Here is a 14,029-nt window from a genome sequence, read left to right as displayed (position 1 = left end):
TGTATGCCTCCATATATAACAGCCAAGCTGTTCTGATTCAATCAGAAAAACACTGACTCCCTTCTGAGTCAATGAAACTTCACATATAAAACAGTACCATACTGTATCTGCTAGCTTTAGCACCCTTGGGAAAGTCCAAGGCTCTCCATCCTACTATAGACTAGAGATGGGCAAAACGGGTCACTAACGAGAGCTGGGATCCAGCAGATCAGTCCGTGAAAAGATCCGGATCTTTTACACAGAACACCGGTTCGCTTTGAATGAAGGGGTAATTTGATAATAACGAAGCATAATTTGTTGTACAATCATTTATTGACATTTTTTTTAAACAGTGAGCTGAACAAATAAGAACATTCATGACCGAGTAAAACACTGATCGATGGCTGGGTGCAGAATCGCCATCGATCACAACCATCGATGGCGTCTGCACCGATGGCCATCCCTAGCAGCAGCAGCCTTTTTGTTCTTTCTTTTACTTGCAGTCGCAGCACTGTACTCAGGGCCTTATTCTGGTTGAGTCGGTCCGTTCCGCATTCTTTCGGACGGTGACTTTTAGCTAACTGCGCATGCGTAAGCAATGCAATGCGCATGTGCACTCGTTCTCAGCAATACCGTCTAAAAATGTCCACTTAACACCCTCAGGAAATATGGGCGTAATATGGGCGTCATGTGGGCGTGTATAAGGGCGCTGTTTCAAAGTGGACGAAACTGGGCGTAAATCTGGGCATAGACGTGGGAGTGGTAGGCGTGCATTCTGACCGGACACCAAGCGCAAGCGAACCAACACGGCAGAAATCTTCGGTGAAAACAAGCAGCTTTCACTTCTCTGAGGGCAATGGTTCATGCGCTAGGCATTCGGATCACCCAATTAGTACGCCTGCACCTTAAATACTCGCAGCTGAGCACAATACAATCCAGTCCTCTGGTCATTAGTGATTAATTAAACACGTTCCACAGGTTCAATTGGAACCACTAAGTCATTGCTGGCTAAATGGGGCAATACAAAATAGTTGAATATATGGTGCAAACACATTTACTTTATTGTTGGTATCTGGCCCACATTTACACTGCACTCAATGGACATAACTTTGTTACCCAAATCTATATGCAAATCTGGCGATTACATTAATGTGAAACAGCACACACAGATGTGTGAGGTGGGCACAAAAACGCCAACTCGGTGCGTATGGTCAGCTTCCCGTCCGTTCGGACGCAGTAGGACCGTGCAGATTCTTTGAGTTCTGACCGCACAAGGACGTGTGGATGCAGTCCGAAGACACTCCCTCTTCTTGGAAAGTCAGTCTGAACGGATGCGGATGACATGTAGGCGTGTGTTCTTTGACGGTCCGACGTGCGTTGCGTTCGGTCATTTCTGAACGAACGTGCATCCAAAAGAGTGAACTAGAATAAGGCCCTCAGTCTCCAGAGAGTTAGTACATCTCAGCTGCCACAGGTGGCAGTGCTGAGATTAGGCAAATTTATTGTAATGAAAAACAAAACTGAAAGTAAAAGAACGACGGTTCACCTTTTTGGGATCGGCGGCTCCCTCAGTCTTTTATGGGATCCATACAAAATACTTCTTTTGTGAAAGACCCATCTCTACTATAGACACCCTTCACAAAGCATTACATGCTCCTTTCTACTTCTATTTTCTTAATTCTTCTCCTCTTCTAATTATGTTCTTATGTTACCAGTGTGCTATTCTACATGGCTCCTCTTTACAGTCAAGTGCAATCCTTAAACCCTGGATGATGGCACTGGCTGGACCCATTTTAAAATGAGCTGAACAAAATAGGTATAAAATCGTTAGTTCTGAAGAGCTCTTTTTATTGGATTTTTGGTACTTCTTGAATAGTAATGAATAGGGAGAACACCATTTAGTGCAAAGCTAACTATGCCCATTTCTTAGTTTGCATTCATGAGAAGAAAAGTCAAATTCCAGAACGGAACACACCCAGCATGTCATCGGGGGGGACATTCAGACCAATCAAAAAATAGACATTGGGTGACACTCTCACTGCACTACAATTTAAGATAATCAGTCACAAAAGAAATCTGGCTTTGCACTTATTGACGTCACAGTTTGTTACTATTCAATATATTCCCGTCATGATCTCTACATAAGAAGACTATAATGTAGAAATTAAAGGAAAAATTCTAGATCTTAGGAAGAGCACAGCGGTGATCTGATGGACTGGCTTTGCAGGATCCACCTCAACTCAGGACTTCAATACCAGTAATCAATATATTTCCACCCTTAACATTTCCGATACGTCTAAAAACATTTAAGTACAGTATTTACATTAGTGACAGATTTCCCGAGGTCAGAAGTAAAGTCATTATTTATTTATTCATAGTTTACTTTCTCAACTTTTATTATGTATGTTGGTATAAGGTACATTGAAATATCATTCCAGTGACTTTTGGTGCTAAAATGTAAATGAATATTTGTTTTACTTTAGGTGCTTGATATATATTTCGGTAGTCTTACAACAACTCCTATTTATTTTGGATTGGATATCATTTGTCATTAGTATATTGAGAATAAATAGCAGAATCAGTTGTATATATTAGATTACTTTCAATGATGTCCATACAAATATTTTTTTAATCTTCTTGGAAAGACCAATCACCACACCTTCCCCAAAGAATATGTTCCCTAAATACTAGTATCTAGTTGTGGTAAACATTGACACACATAATACATTTAACGACATACACTGTATAACAAAAAGGTTGACTGTGGGGAAAATTTTGAATAACAGAATATTGGTAGGAAATCTGAAACTTTCTTACAGCTCCATTTGTCCCTCCACTGCGTCACCTTGCTTTTCCACCTCTTGTCTTTCTTATTTACATCCTTCCATTGTGTAAAACCTCACTCTTTAGTGCCCTTCACTCTCTCACCATCCGCGATGAAGTGCTCTGGCACATGTAGTGTGACCTTCACGGTGAGTGGGCAGGAAATTTGTTGCGACCCACAAACCACAGCCAACACGCAGGCACTCACCCCGACCAACGTCAGGGCTGTTCGGTTCAATGGACTCTTCAGAGCACCTGAATGAAGAAAAGAAAAAGAAATGAGAAAAGCAACATCTCCAAAGCGGTTTAGAGCAAATTCTGAAGACTTGAATAACAATAAAAAAACTGAAAGCAATGTTGAAAGCTCGATGTGAACATAGGTCTGTCCGGAAAATAAACCATTAATAAGTAATTGGACTGGAGAGTCTTCTTTTTTCGAGATGAAAAATCTGTTTCCTTGAACATTAAACAATCTGCCCAAACCTGAATGAGTTGCTCACATGAAAGGTATAATAATATAAATTGATAAATATGTGCCTGTAAAAAAGCAAAGGACTAAGCCATACAAATGATCTACTGTAGTTCATTTTTTGATATGTAGCTCTAAGCATTAATATACATAGGAAATAGTGATTACATATTTACATTTTCAGCAACTCTTAGCAGGGAATTCAATTAGCAATTGCAATTTTTCATGAGCTAATTAACTTCCTGAAGCTATACAATTAGCCCTGAAGTATGGCCGCTTGCAGCACTTATTGGGGGAGGGGACAGGGGGCTATAGGGTTGAGACCAATGTTCCCTCTAATTTTACAAAGGCTGTGTGCGGCAAAAGATTTTGGCTGTGCAACTTTGGAAGGAAATTTACATTTTTGTGCGTCACATATATAACGGGAAATGACGTCCAGCATTTGTGTTAACTTTACTTCAAAATGATGTTAAACATTTAAACATTCAAAACACAGCACACAATGTAGTTAATGGGTGAAACACACATTAATTGAGTCCACAACTGCAAAAAGGGACCACTGCTGCTTTGTGCGCTCTGTTGTAATGTCTGTGCGAATGCTCGTCGAGTTGTGTGCGCGCGCACGTGCGCACAGCTTAGAGGGAACACTTGTTGAGACCTCTGTAGGCTTTGAAAGAAAATCCCTGATATTTACCGGTAGTCTGTTTTTGAAAATCAGGCAGTGAAAACCATAGTCCCATGCACTTTTAATGGACTTTATAGTGTTCTGCAAAACCAACAGAATTACGAAAAAAAAAATGTAACCCCCAAAAATTATCCGGGCATTCCCCCTATGACTCAAGTTATCAATACAGAGGGGAATCTGTATAAGAGAGTTCTATATATAAGCAAGATGTTTTTGCTTGATCATATAGCATACCTCCCAACTTCTGATGACATGAAATAGGGACACTCGCGCGGCCGAAAGGGGGCGGGGTGTATGCAAATGAGGGTGCAGCTTATGCTAATTAGCCGCGACCTCATTTTCATACGAGAATAGACGCTGTGCGCATGCGCACAGCGTCTATTCTATTAGATTGGGGGGTCTCCCAACTGCCACCCCCGCAGCGGGACAATGCCTGCCGCGGGTGGGACAGCGGGACAGGGCCCGAAATCGGGACTGTCCCGCTGTAATCGTGACAGTTGGGAGGTATGATATAGGGTTAAGTCCTATAATTTAAAAAGATATAGGGTGCTCTTGATTTTTTGACTTATTATAGTTATTTAATTTATTTAGTTTTGTTGTTTTTAAAATATATTTAAAGTTTCAGTTGTAGAATTACTGTATTTAGTGGGGGAACCTTGTTGGGCAAAAATCAAAAGTATAAAAGTTTTTTGTCAAATTCCACGGATGACCTTTAAGGCTTTTTGGTGTCTAAAATACCTCTTATAGAATGTTTTGAAATTACAATATGCCCCTCTATTTTGTAAGTATTTTATCTCAAACTGGCTGACTGATTTTAAATTAAATCCTCTCAATTCCCATTGCCAATATCTTTCTGCATGTCAATTTTCATGCAGATATTACTTCTATTTAAGAGTTATTCGTGCCTAGACTGTCGGAATGCATCGTTGAATTTGCAACTATCAATTCAGAGACTGTCCTTTGGAAGTTGCACTGCTCTTTAAAACTATTGTTTTGTTGGCATTATATTTTTTATAAAGAAATCTGGATTTTCACAAATAATTAATTTTCTGGTCTTTTTTAATTTGCTCATCCAAATCTACAGGTTATGAAATGTGTAAACTTTAAACATTACATAAATTGGTTAGGTCTTACCCAGTAGTCTGTCTACAATGTTGAAGCCATCCAAACCACTCTCTCCTCCTTAAATATGAGCAAACTGCAGATCTTTCCAACCCTCCTGTTCTGCAGGAGACTCCCTGAAATAGTAGCAATCTCCCTGACTTCCTGAAGAGTCTAGCAATTTCCCAGATTTAATCTTTTTTTTTTTTGGGGGGGGGGAATAAAATGAGAGATATATACAGTACATTCTAATGGAATCATCAGCCCCATTTCCTGGTATTAGTTACTTATATGAGGCAGATGTATTAAGCCTGGTAAAATGATAAAGTGGTGATAAAGTGGAAGGTGATAATGCACCTGGCTACATGCATTTTAAATAAGGTTTCTCAGGGCCACTTATATGGAACCACTTGTGAAACACAATACATGAACCAGCCCTAACACGTATCAGTGTCTTTTTTACAACAAGTGCAGATAGAGTCATCCTCATCTAGCCCTTTAATAGGTATAAGGGACAGAGCTGTTGGACTTAATACTATGCTAATCCCCTACTGTATTGTTCTATGTATTGTATTGCAGCTGAGAACAATAGGCCTTGGTGAGCCATGGCTCACCATGGCTATCCAGAGATGGCTAGTTGAAGAAGGCTCCATCTGTAAATCTGCTTACTAATCTACATTTGGCTGTAAATTATATTATGACATGCCTCTCAGATGTAGCAGTACACGCTCACTGCACTTCTAGGTGCCACCTTTATAATCTCTCTAAAAAATTTTTTAAAAGCAGTCAGTCACAGATCGCTTTCCCTTCAGACATCCCTCCCCCATGTTTGAGGCAGAGCCCAAACAAATAGTTACCAGAGATCAAGTGATTCGGACAGCATAACTAGTAAATACTGGCCTATGTTTGAAAACTAGTTTCAGGGAGATTTTAGCTGTAAGTAGAATGTGCCACGCCGCTGAAAGGGCTCCGCCCAGAGGGCATGTCTAACTCCACCTAGGGTCGTACCTATCGCCACTAAGGGGTGTGTCCTGTAGTGGCAGAATAAAACTCAACTGCAACACTCTAGGCCTGATTCAGATGAGGATGTTGCTGTCTGTAAAAACTGTACTTAACAAAAGAAAACTCTTCCGCACTGGCTACCTATCTGTGCATTTGTGTGTGCGTTTGTGTGTGTGTGTGTATGTGAGGGAGAGAGAGACAGAAGGAAAGAGAGTATGAGAGATAAAGAGAAGAAAAGAGAGTGCATTTTTGAGAAACTGAGGGGAAGTATGTGAAAGTCAAAGAGGTGGGATGACAGGACATGTGTGTGAGAGGGAGAGAGTTTGAGAGACAGAGAGGGAGAGTGTGAGAAATGGAAAGAGGAGTAGAGAGTCCGTGAGTGAGATAGAAAAAGCAGAGTGTTTGTGAGAGAGGGAGAGAGAGAGTGGGAGAGAGTGAGAGAAAGGGAGAGGGTGAGTGAGGAAGTAAATGAGAGAGTCATAAAGAGGAGTGTGTTTGTGAGAGAGTGAGGGGGAGAGCGGGGGAGAAAGTGGGTGTGAGAGAGAGGGAGAAAGAAGCAATGAGGAGGTAGAGAGAGAGATATAGAGTGTTTTGCTCTCAGTGGGTAAAGACACAGACTCGGACAGGGAGGAGCGGAGCCAGCTGCAGTATTGGAGGGACCAGACTCACCCTGTCATCCTGCACACACCTATAACCAGGGAGGGAGAGTGAGGGCATGGAGAGAGAGAGAAGACAAGTGGAGAAAGGGGAGCTTGGGGAGACAGAGAGGGGGAGGGCAGGATATGGCTTGAGACCCATTGCACTATGCCCTTCCCCTTCTGTATAGGCAGCGCTGTGTACCTGAACCACTGCTCGCTGTGTCTTCTGCTCATGAGCGCCGCCAGCTCAGTGTCTTCCCCATGCCAATGGTTGACAGGGCGAGAATGGGACAGGCTGTGTCTGCAAGGTGAGCATGTTGCTGCGGTGGAGCCATTGATAGTTGCCAGAATAGCCCTGCAGCATCACTGCTTACAGGGGAGATAACGGGACTGTAGCAGCGCCGCTGTTAGCAGGGTGAGCCACTTGCTGGGGGAGCATGGGACTATGGTGCCGCTGTCAACATCACTACATTTAAAAAATGAAAAAGGTTGCAGGGCCTCCTGAAAACTCTATTCCGCATAGCCACTACAATGACTGCACCTACCATAGTTACACCACTGCACCCCTATATTACATAACACACCCTCCCATATTAAAGCAAGTACATGCACCCCACTCCCCATTATACACAGCTCCACTCCCCAAGTACTCACAGCACTCTGTTGCCCCTTCCTTGGAGGTGCAGGGTACCAGCAGTGTGGGGGGAAGGGGGCAGCTTGCAGCGGGCAGAGGAGAGGAGCAGGAGGGTCTGTCGCATTCACGCTAGTAGTAAGGAGGGAGGGGCCAGTTTCAGTGAAGAAGCAGTGCCCCGGCTACTGGCTCTCCTGCGTCTCCAGCTGATGGGACTTCCTGTCAGCGCACTGCAGCTTGGCCACCACTAACCACAACCCCGCGGTGGCCGGCTGTGATGTTTCCCTGCAGGCCCCGCCCACCACCACTTCCAGATGTGCACATGCAGAGTCCGGATTTAAAAGGAGATCCCAGAAACCGGGAGGACTGATGGGGTTTGCGGGGAAACAGAAGGCTCCTGTAAAAGTTGGGAGCCTCCCGCTGAATGTGGGAGAATAGGTAAGCCTGAACTAGCATTGTGGCTATGTGACCAACACAGTGTCTTAGTGCTACGCCAGCAATTGCACAAATGCTGAATGCTCTTACTGAACTCAGCTTACACTAAAATGATTTGATTGAAGCCATCAGGGTGCCGGGAGTTATGTAAGAAAAATCAGGAGAACACTGTTGTTGTGTTTGACACTTTCTGTTTGATGCCATAATCTACTGACAAATTGAAAGTGCATTTTATAGCGATATTTTACATTTAAATGATCTTGCGTGTGGTATATTGCAGGTTACCGTCTTATTTACAAAATCTCCAATGCCTGTGCTCTGATTAGTTCTTCCTGAGGTTATGCACATTTACTGAATTATAAAGACATAGCTGACATCTGAACACAGTTTAAAAAGAAACGCAGAAGTGTAATACAAATCATTAAGATATTTAACACATTTTATATTAACCTACTGTACACATAGCACTTGTATAAGGATAACACAAATTAGTACAATGAAAATAATAATTATCAACGCTTATCTAGCATGTGCACAATGGGTCCTGCAATTGCATCATTCGGACAGAGGCAGCGTAGGACTGGGGCATGAAGGGCCCACCGTAAGAATGTGGTGGTAGGGGACCATGTTTAAGGTTGTGTGGCCAGCCACCACAGAGGCTTGTCTAATCAGAACATGGTCTGGGTCCCTTGATAAATGTGTATAGTAAATACTGTTAGTGCATGCATGACATGTAACAGATTAATAATAGCAATGCACTGATGAGAAATCACCATAGTCCTTTGCAGTAAAAGGTAATATATGTATAATGTATTATTCAAATACACAGTCTGGTACCTGATTCCTAGAGGAGGTGGGCCCCAGGCAGTGAGGCCCATGGGGGTTCCCTATGTGTACCCCTGTGGGCCAGTCCAAACCTGGACAGAAGCGTTAATGGGGAGGTAGAGGTGCAGAAGATTTTGTAGCAAGCCCGAGGACAGGGTTGAGTACATACCGTATATACTCGAGTATAAGCCGAGTTTTTCTGCCCAATTTAATGGGCAGAAAACACCCTACTCGGCTTATACTCGAGTCAAGTGCCTGCCCATAGCATTTAGCCCCATTCCGCTGAGCCGGCGGAACACTAGCTCCGGCGCAGACATACCACAAAGCGCCGGAGCTGTGCACTGCTGCTGCCGGCTCCCCCGCTGGCTCCCCCGCCCGCTCTGCCGCCCGTTCCCCCGGCTTCCCTACCTTGCCATTCTCCCGTCGGCGCTGTGCTGCAGCAGGACAGAGCAGGGGCCGGACACACGCAGGAGTGTCAGAGGTTGACACTTCCTGCCTGGTGCTCCGCTCCCTCTGCTCTGCTCCGTCCTGCATATTAAGTACCAGTATTAACTGGTACCCTGAATAAAGGTATTAAATAAAGTAAAATAAATTCTGGTGTGGGGGGGGGGGGGGGAACACTGAGGGGGCTCTGGGTACAGTATGTGCTGTAATAAATTACTGTACCTTTATGTTGTTTTTTTTACACACGTGTACTATGCATGTCTGTGTGTGTGTATGTGTAGTACAGCATGTTTGTGTGTGTATGTATACTGTGCAAGTGTGTGTATGCCTGTCAGCGAAGAACTCACAACGTATACAAATAATGCTGACAAAAACACACAAATGGTATACACACAGTTGACACAGACTGTGTCAACTGTGTGTATACCATTTGTGTGTTTTTGTCAGCATTGTTTGTATACGTTGTGAGTTCTTCGCTGTTTGTATGTATACTACCAGTAACCGCTGTGTTTCCCACCCCCGGCTTATACTCGAGTCAATAAGTTTTCCCAGATTTTTGGGGCAAAATTAGGGGCCTCGGCTTATATTCGGGTCGGCTTATACTCGAGTATATACGGTAGCTTCCTTGATCTCATAATGCCCCCTGTGATTAAAAGCCTGAGTAAGGGTCAAACACACTCAGGCTTGCAGTCACAGATGAACATCACAATCAATGGTCTCCATGTCCATTTAAAACTGTTTGCTATTTTAGGAATTGCAAAAGCAGGCATGAGGTGGTATGAAGGCAGGGGAGCTATGCAGGCAGGAGGGTGTATGCCGACAGTATGTGGTATGCAGGAAGGGGGGTGTGCATGAAGGGAGTGGTATGCAGGCAGGGGGGTATGCATGAAGGGAGTGGTATGCAGGCAGGGGGGTGTATGCCGACAGTATGTGGTATGCAGGCAGGGGGGTATGCATGAAGGGGGTGGTATGCAGGCAGGAGGTGGTATACAGACAGATGTGGTATGCAGGCAGCAGGGTGTATGCTGACAGTACTTGGTATGCAGGCACGGGGTATGCATGAAGGGGGTGGAATGCAGGCAGGGGGTGGTATGCAGGCAGGAGGTGGTATGAAGGCAGGGGTGGTATGCAGGCAGGAGGTGGTATGCAGGCAGGAGGGTGTATGCCAACAGTACGTGGTATGAAGGCAGGGGGTATGCATGAAGGGGGTGGAATGCAGGCAGGGGGTGGGATGAAGGCAGGGGTGGTATGCAGGCAGGGGTGGTATGCAGGCAGGGGGTGGTATGAAGGCAGGGGTGGTATGCAGGCAGGGGTGGTATGCAGGCAGGAGGTGGTATGCAGGCAGGGGTGGTATGCAGGCAGGGGTGGTATGCAGGCAGGGGGTGTATGCCGATAGTAGGTGGTATGCAGGCAGGGGGGTATGCATGAAGAGTGTGGTATGCAGGCAGGGGGGTGTGCAGACAGGAGGTGGTTTGAAGGTAGGGGTGGTATGAAGGCAGGGGTGGTATGCAGGCAGGGGTGGTATGAAGGCAGGGGTGGTATGAAGGCAGGGGTGGTATGCAGGCAGGAGGTGGTATGCAGGCAGGAGGTGGTATAAAGGCAGGGGTGGTATGCAGGCAGGAGGTGGTATAAAGGCAGGGGGTGGTATAAAGGCAGGGGTGGTATGCAGGCAGGGGTGGTATGCAGGCAGGAGGTGGTATAAAGGCAGGAGGTGGTATGAAGGTAGGGGTGGTATGCAGGCAGGGGGTGGTATGCAGGCAGGGGTGGTATGCACCTCTTCCTGCATTTGCATTGCTAAGGATTTCTGGGGATCAACCTCATCTGTGATTCCTCTATCATAAGGCTTAGTCCTGCGCAATCTATTATTCTCTATATCACTCATCTTTTAAAATGTTGGAACTCATTTGGATTATAATATCAACTAAGTGTGAATGATACTGAAATGTGGCAATTCTCTCTGGATCTCCCACCATCTGTGTTGGCCAGTATTACCTAATGCTAATGTCTCTCTGCCAATTCATCTTGGATGTCCTCTTGCCACATGAACATTAAACACGGAGCTAATACAATTTCCAATTTAGAACAGAATCTGCCATTTTGATATTTCTATATCTGCAGACAACCAAATATTAATCCTACCCCTCATAAATGTACTTTGCCACCCCACATCCAACACGTAGCCAAATACAATATGCTACATACATCTAATACGCATTCCCAGAATATGGACATACTTTATCTCACCGGACACTGTAAAATATTTATTCCTCTACATGTGGAGCTGATGAGTCTGTTACCAGAGTGTAGGACACTACGGCAACAATCATCAAGTCAACACAAATTAAATGTAGACCTAATTGAATATTGACCTTTCCCGACATCAGTAGAACCTTTAGTGGTGGTTTCCTTATGTGGGCAGTTCTGGTGGAGTTACCTGCTGCACCAGCATTCCGATAGGAATAGTACCCTATGCCTAACACCTCTTCTTGTACTTAGAGATGGAGCCGGCTTTATCTTTGGCCGGCGCTCGCCAGATGCCTTTCACTGGCGAGCGCCAGCGATAGAGACTGGGACGCGCGTGCGTCTCATGTGCATGCGCGTCCCAGTATCATGGCGGCTGGGCAGCGTCTCCCTGCCCGTCTCTGCTTCAGGGTGACGCTCCCCAGTTTGGGGGGGGGGGGGGTCGGGCGGCGATGAGGATCGGTGTTGGCAGCGGGGACCCCCGCCAAGCTCCGTTGCCACGTGGCGTGCGAGCGTCTCGTGCACGCGCGCCCCTGGCGGTAGCCGGCCGCTGGCGGTGGATGGCGATAGAATCGCCATCCACTGCAAAGATGGAGCCGGCTCCATCTGTAGAGAGCCTTTAGTTATATTCTCCTTTATTTATAAAACACATTTCTCAGTAATGTCTTTCCCGGCCCACAACCTCACACACTGGGGTCTGACACCTAACACATGTATAGGAAGTCTGGTAATTCTAACTATATGAAGTTGGTTGTAATGTTCAGTATAAAAACCATAGCAGCCAAGCAGATCTATGTGGTGTGTAGCTGCAGGGGATTGGATGTGTGACTGCACATGACATAGATCTGCTTTGTTGCAATGGATTTACACTGACCATTACACCTAACTTCATACTATTAAAACTACTGAACCATCAGCAGCAAACCACTTTGCAGGATGCTGGCGAACTTTGGTGCAATCATTTACAAGGCATGGTTTTGCCTTGTCAGTGATTGCCCCTTTAAAAAAATCACAAATGCCTAACTCGGAGGCTGTTACATTTGGCCCCATGTGTTAGATGTCTGACTGCAATGTGAGCGGTTGTGGGTTCAAGTGCCAGGTATAAAATTACTGAGAAATGTGTTTTAATAAAGATATAACTGAATGACAAAGTGCTCACAAATCTCACTACTGCTGATAGCTCATACATTAAGTATATGACTATGGTATAAGAGAGTATTAGTGTTGAAATCATTGGACCTCTGCATCCAATGGATTTCGAAGCTGGAAAAGTTATAGCTGGTGATGTGTAAGTAGCTCCAATGCAGTGTCGGTATGCTGAAACTGGATTTGTATTTAAGGTTGCAAAGGCTAGAACTGGTCTTGTGTACAGCTCTGGTGCAGTTGCATCTGTGTTGGAGGCGGCATCATGGTTAGTCATGGTCAGTATAGCTGGCCAAACACTAAACCAACTTTCATCCTACTAGTGGGTGGGTTGGACTGAAAATCTGGTACTGTATTAGTGCAAATGATAATATGCAATTTGCTCATAAAACCCAGGAAAATGGACAATTTTTTTTAAATCAAATTGCTTAAAACAAACAGATTCAACTAGAGTTCTTGTCTGATTGACAGTTTTGGTCTATTTCCAGATTCTGGGAGCAAATCACTAAATTACAAATTACTACTACTCCCAGATATCAGATATTTATTTCACCCAACCAACTAGTTGAATGGTTGGATGAAAGTTGTTCTAGTGTATGGCCAGCATTAGGGGAATAACCAGCTACAAGTGTTCAATCTTGGTTTAAGGAAAATGACGATTAATTTCAGTATCTTCTCTGATCATTACTGTACCAAACATAATCGATTTTCATCAAAACACTGTTATAAATATTATACTGCTTTCACATTGCAGAAATGGGTAATGACACAGTATTCTTAAATGGGACTTTAAAACGGGTCTGAGCCTTGAGACCTTTCACATTGCAGGTGAAAACCGTTTTAAAAATCATTTAATACCATTCAAACATTCAACCCGTTTAATCCCCAAGGGACACGTTTCAAGCCATTGAAATAGAGCTGTTCAAACTGCCAAAAAAACGGCTTTAAAACGTGTAGGACTCTGCTTTTTAACCGTGTTGAAATACCGGTTAACTTTAACCGGTAAATCAACTCTGGCACTTTCACATTGCAGCCTTAAACGTTTTAAAATGGAAAAAATGGCAATATACCGTTTTAAAAGTGCGATGTAAAAGGGGTATTAGAGAGTAGAACCAGATTCATACCTTCACCAAGCAAATCGAAGATGCTATTTAGAGTGCTACACATTCCACTACTAGATACTATTCAGAAGATAGGAGTCTATTCTGAAAAGGTTGCAAGCTGTTTTACAAGCAACTGTTGCACAATTTATAAAGACATGTTTATAATGATAATAAGTCAATCAGGGCAAAGTCACGGATTGTCCTAATTTTTAAATACTAGCACGATTTGTTGCAAAATTCTTTAATGATAAAGAAAACAAAAGTTGATATATTATTAGAAACAGAATCAAACATTACAGATGCTAATATTTCGTACTTGGAGGACAAAATGATGGGAAGCCAACAAAATTAGCAAAAATTATTAGACAGTATCCAAACTTGTCTAATGATCCATGAAAATCCTATGAAGATTGCGAAGATGTTCCATCAACTATTTGTTGCTGAAACTTTTTGCAGTGCTTATTTAAATGTGTTTTATGGGCAGTGGCATAACTACATGGGTTTCAGCTG

At 43.9% G+C, this 14,029-nt stretch overlaps 1 protein-coding gene across 2 annotated transcripts in view; it reads right to left on the bottom strand.

The window, feature by feature from the left end:
- ASTN2 (astrotactin 2) overlaps positions 1-14,029 on the bottom strand; it is a 349,199-nt gene that overhangs the window by 224,431 nt on the left and 110,739 nt on the right. Inside the window, exon 4 of one of the 2 annotated variants that reach the window (XM_083161032.1) lies at positions 2,908-3,057. In XM_083161032.1, coding sequence (XP_083017158.1) covers positions 2,908-3,057 — 150 coding nt within the window. Of the gene's footprint in view, positions 1-2,796; positions 2,820-2,907; positions 3,058-14,029 lie in introns of those variants that run through there. The other variant, XM_083161033.1, reaches the window with a different exon arrangement.

This window comes from Crinia signifera, chromosome 9, assembly GCF_055691185.1.
Source record: "Crinia signifera chromosome 9, ASM5569118v1, whole genome shotgun sequence".
In the NCBI taxonomy this organism is placed as follows: domain Eukaryota; kingdom Metazoa; phylum Chordata; class Amphibia; order Anura; family Myobatrachidae; genus Crinia; species Crinia signifera.
The sequence above is the reverse complement of the archived record's forward strand: the minus strand, read 5'-3'. Positions and strand labels throughout refer to the sequence as shown.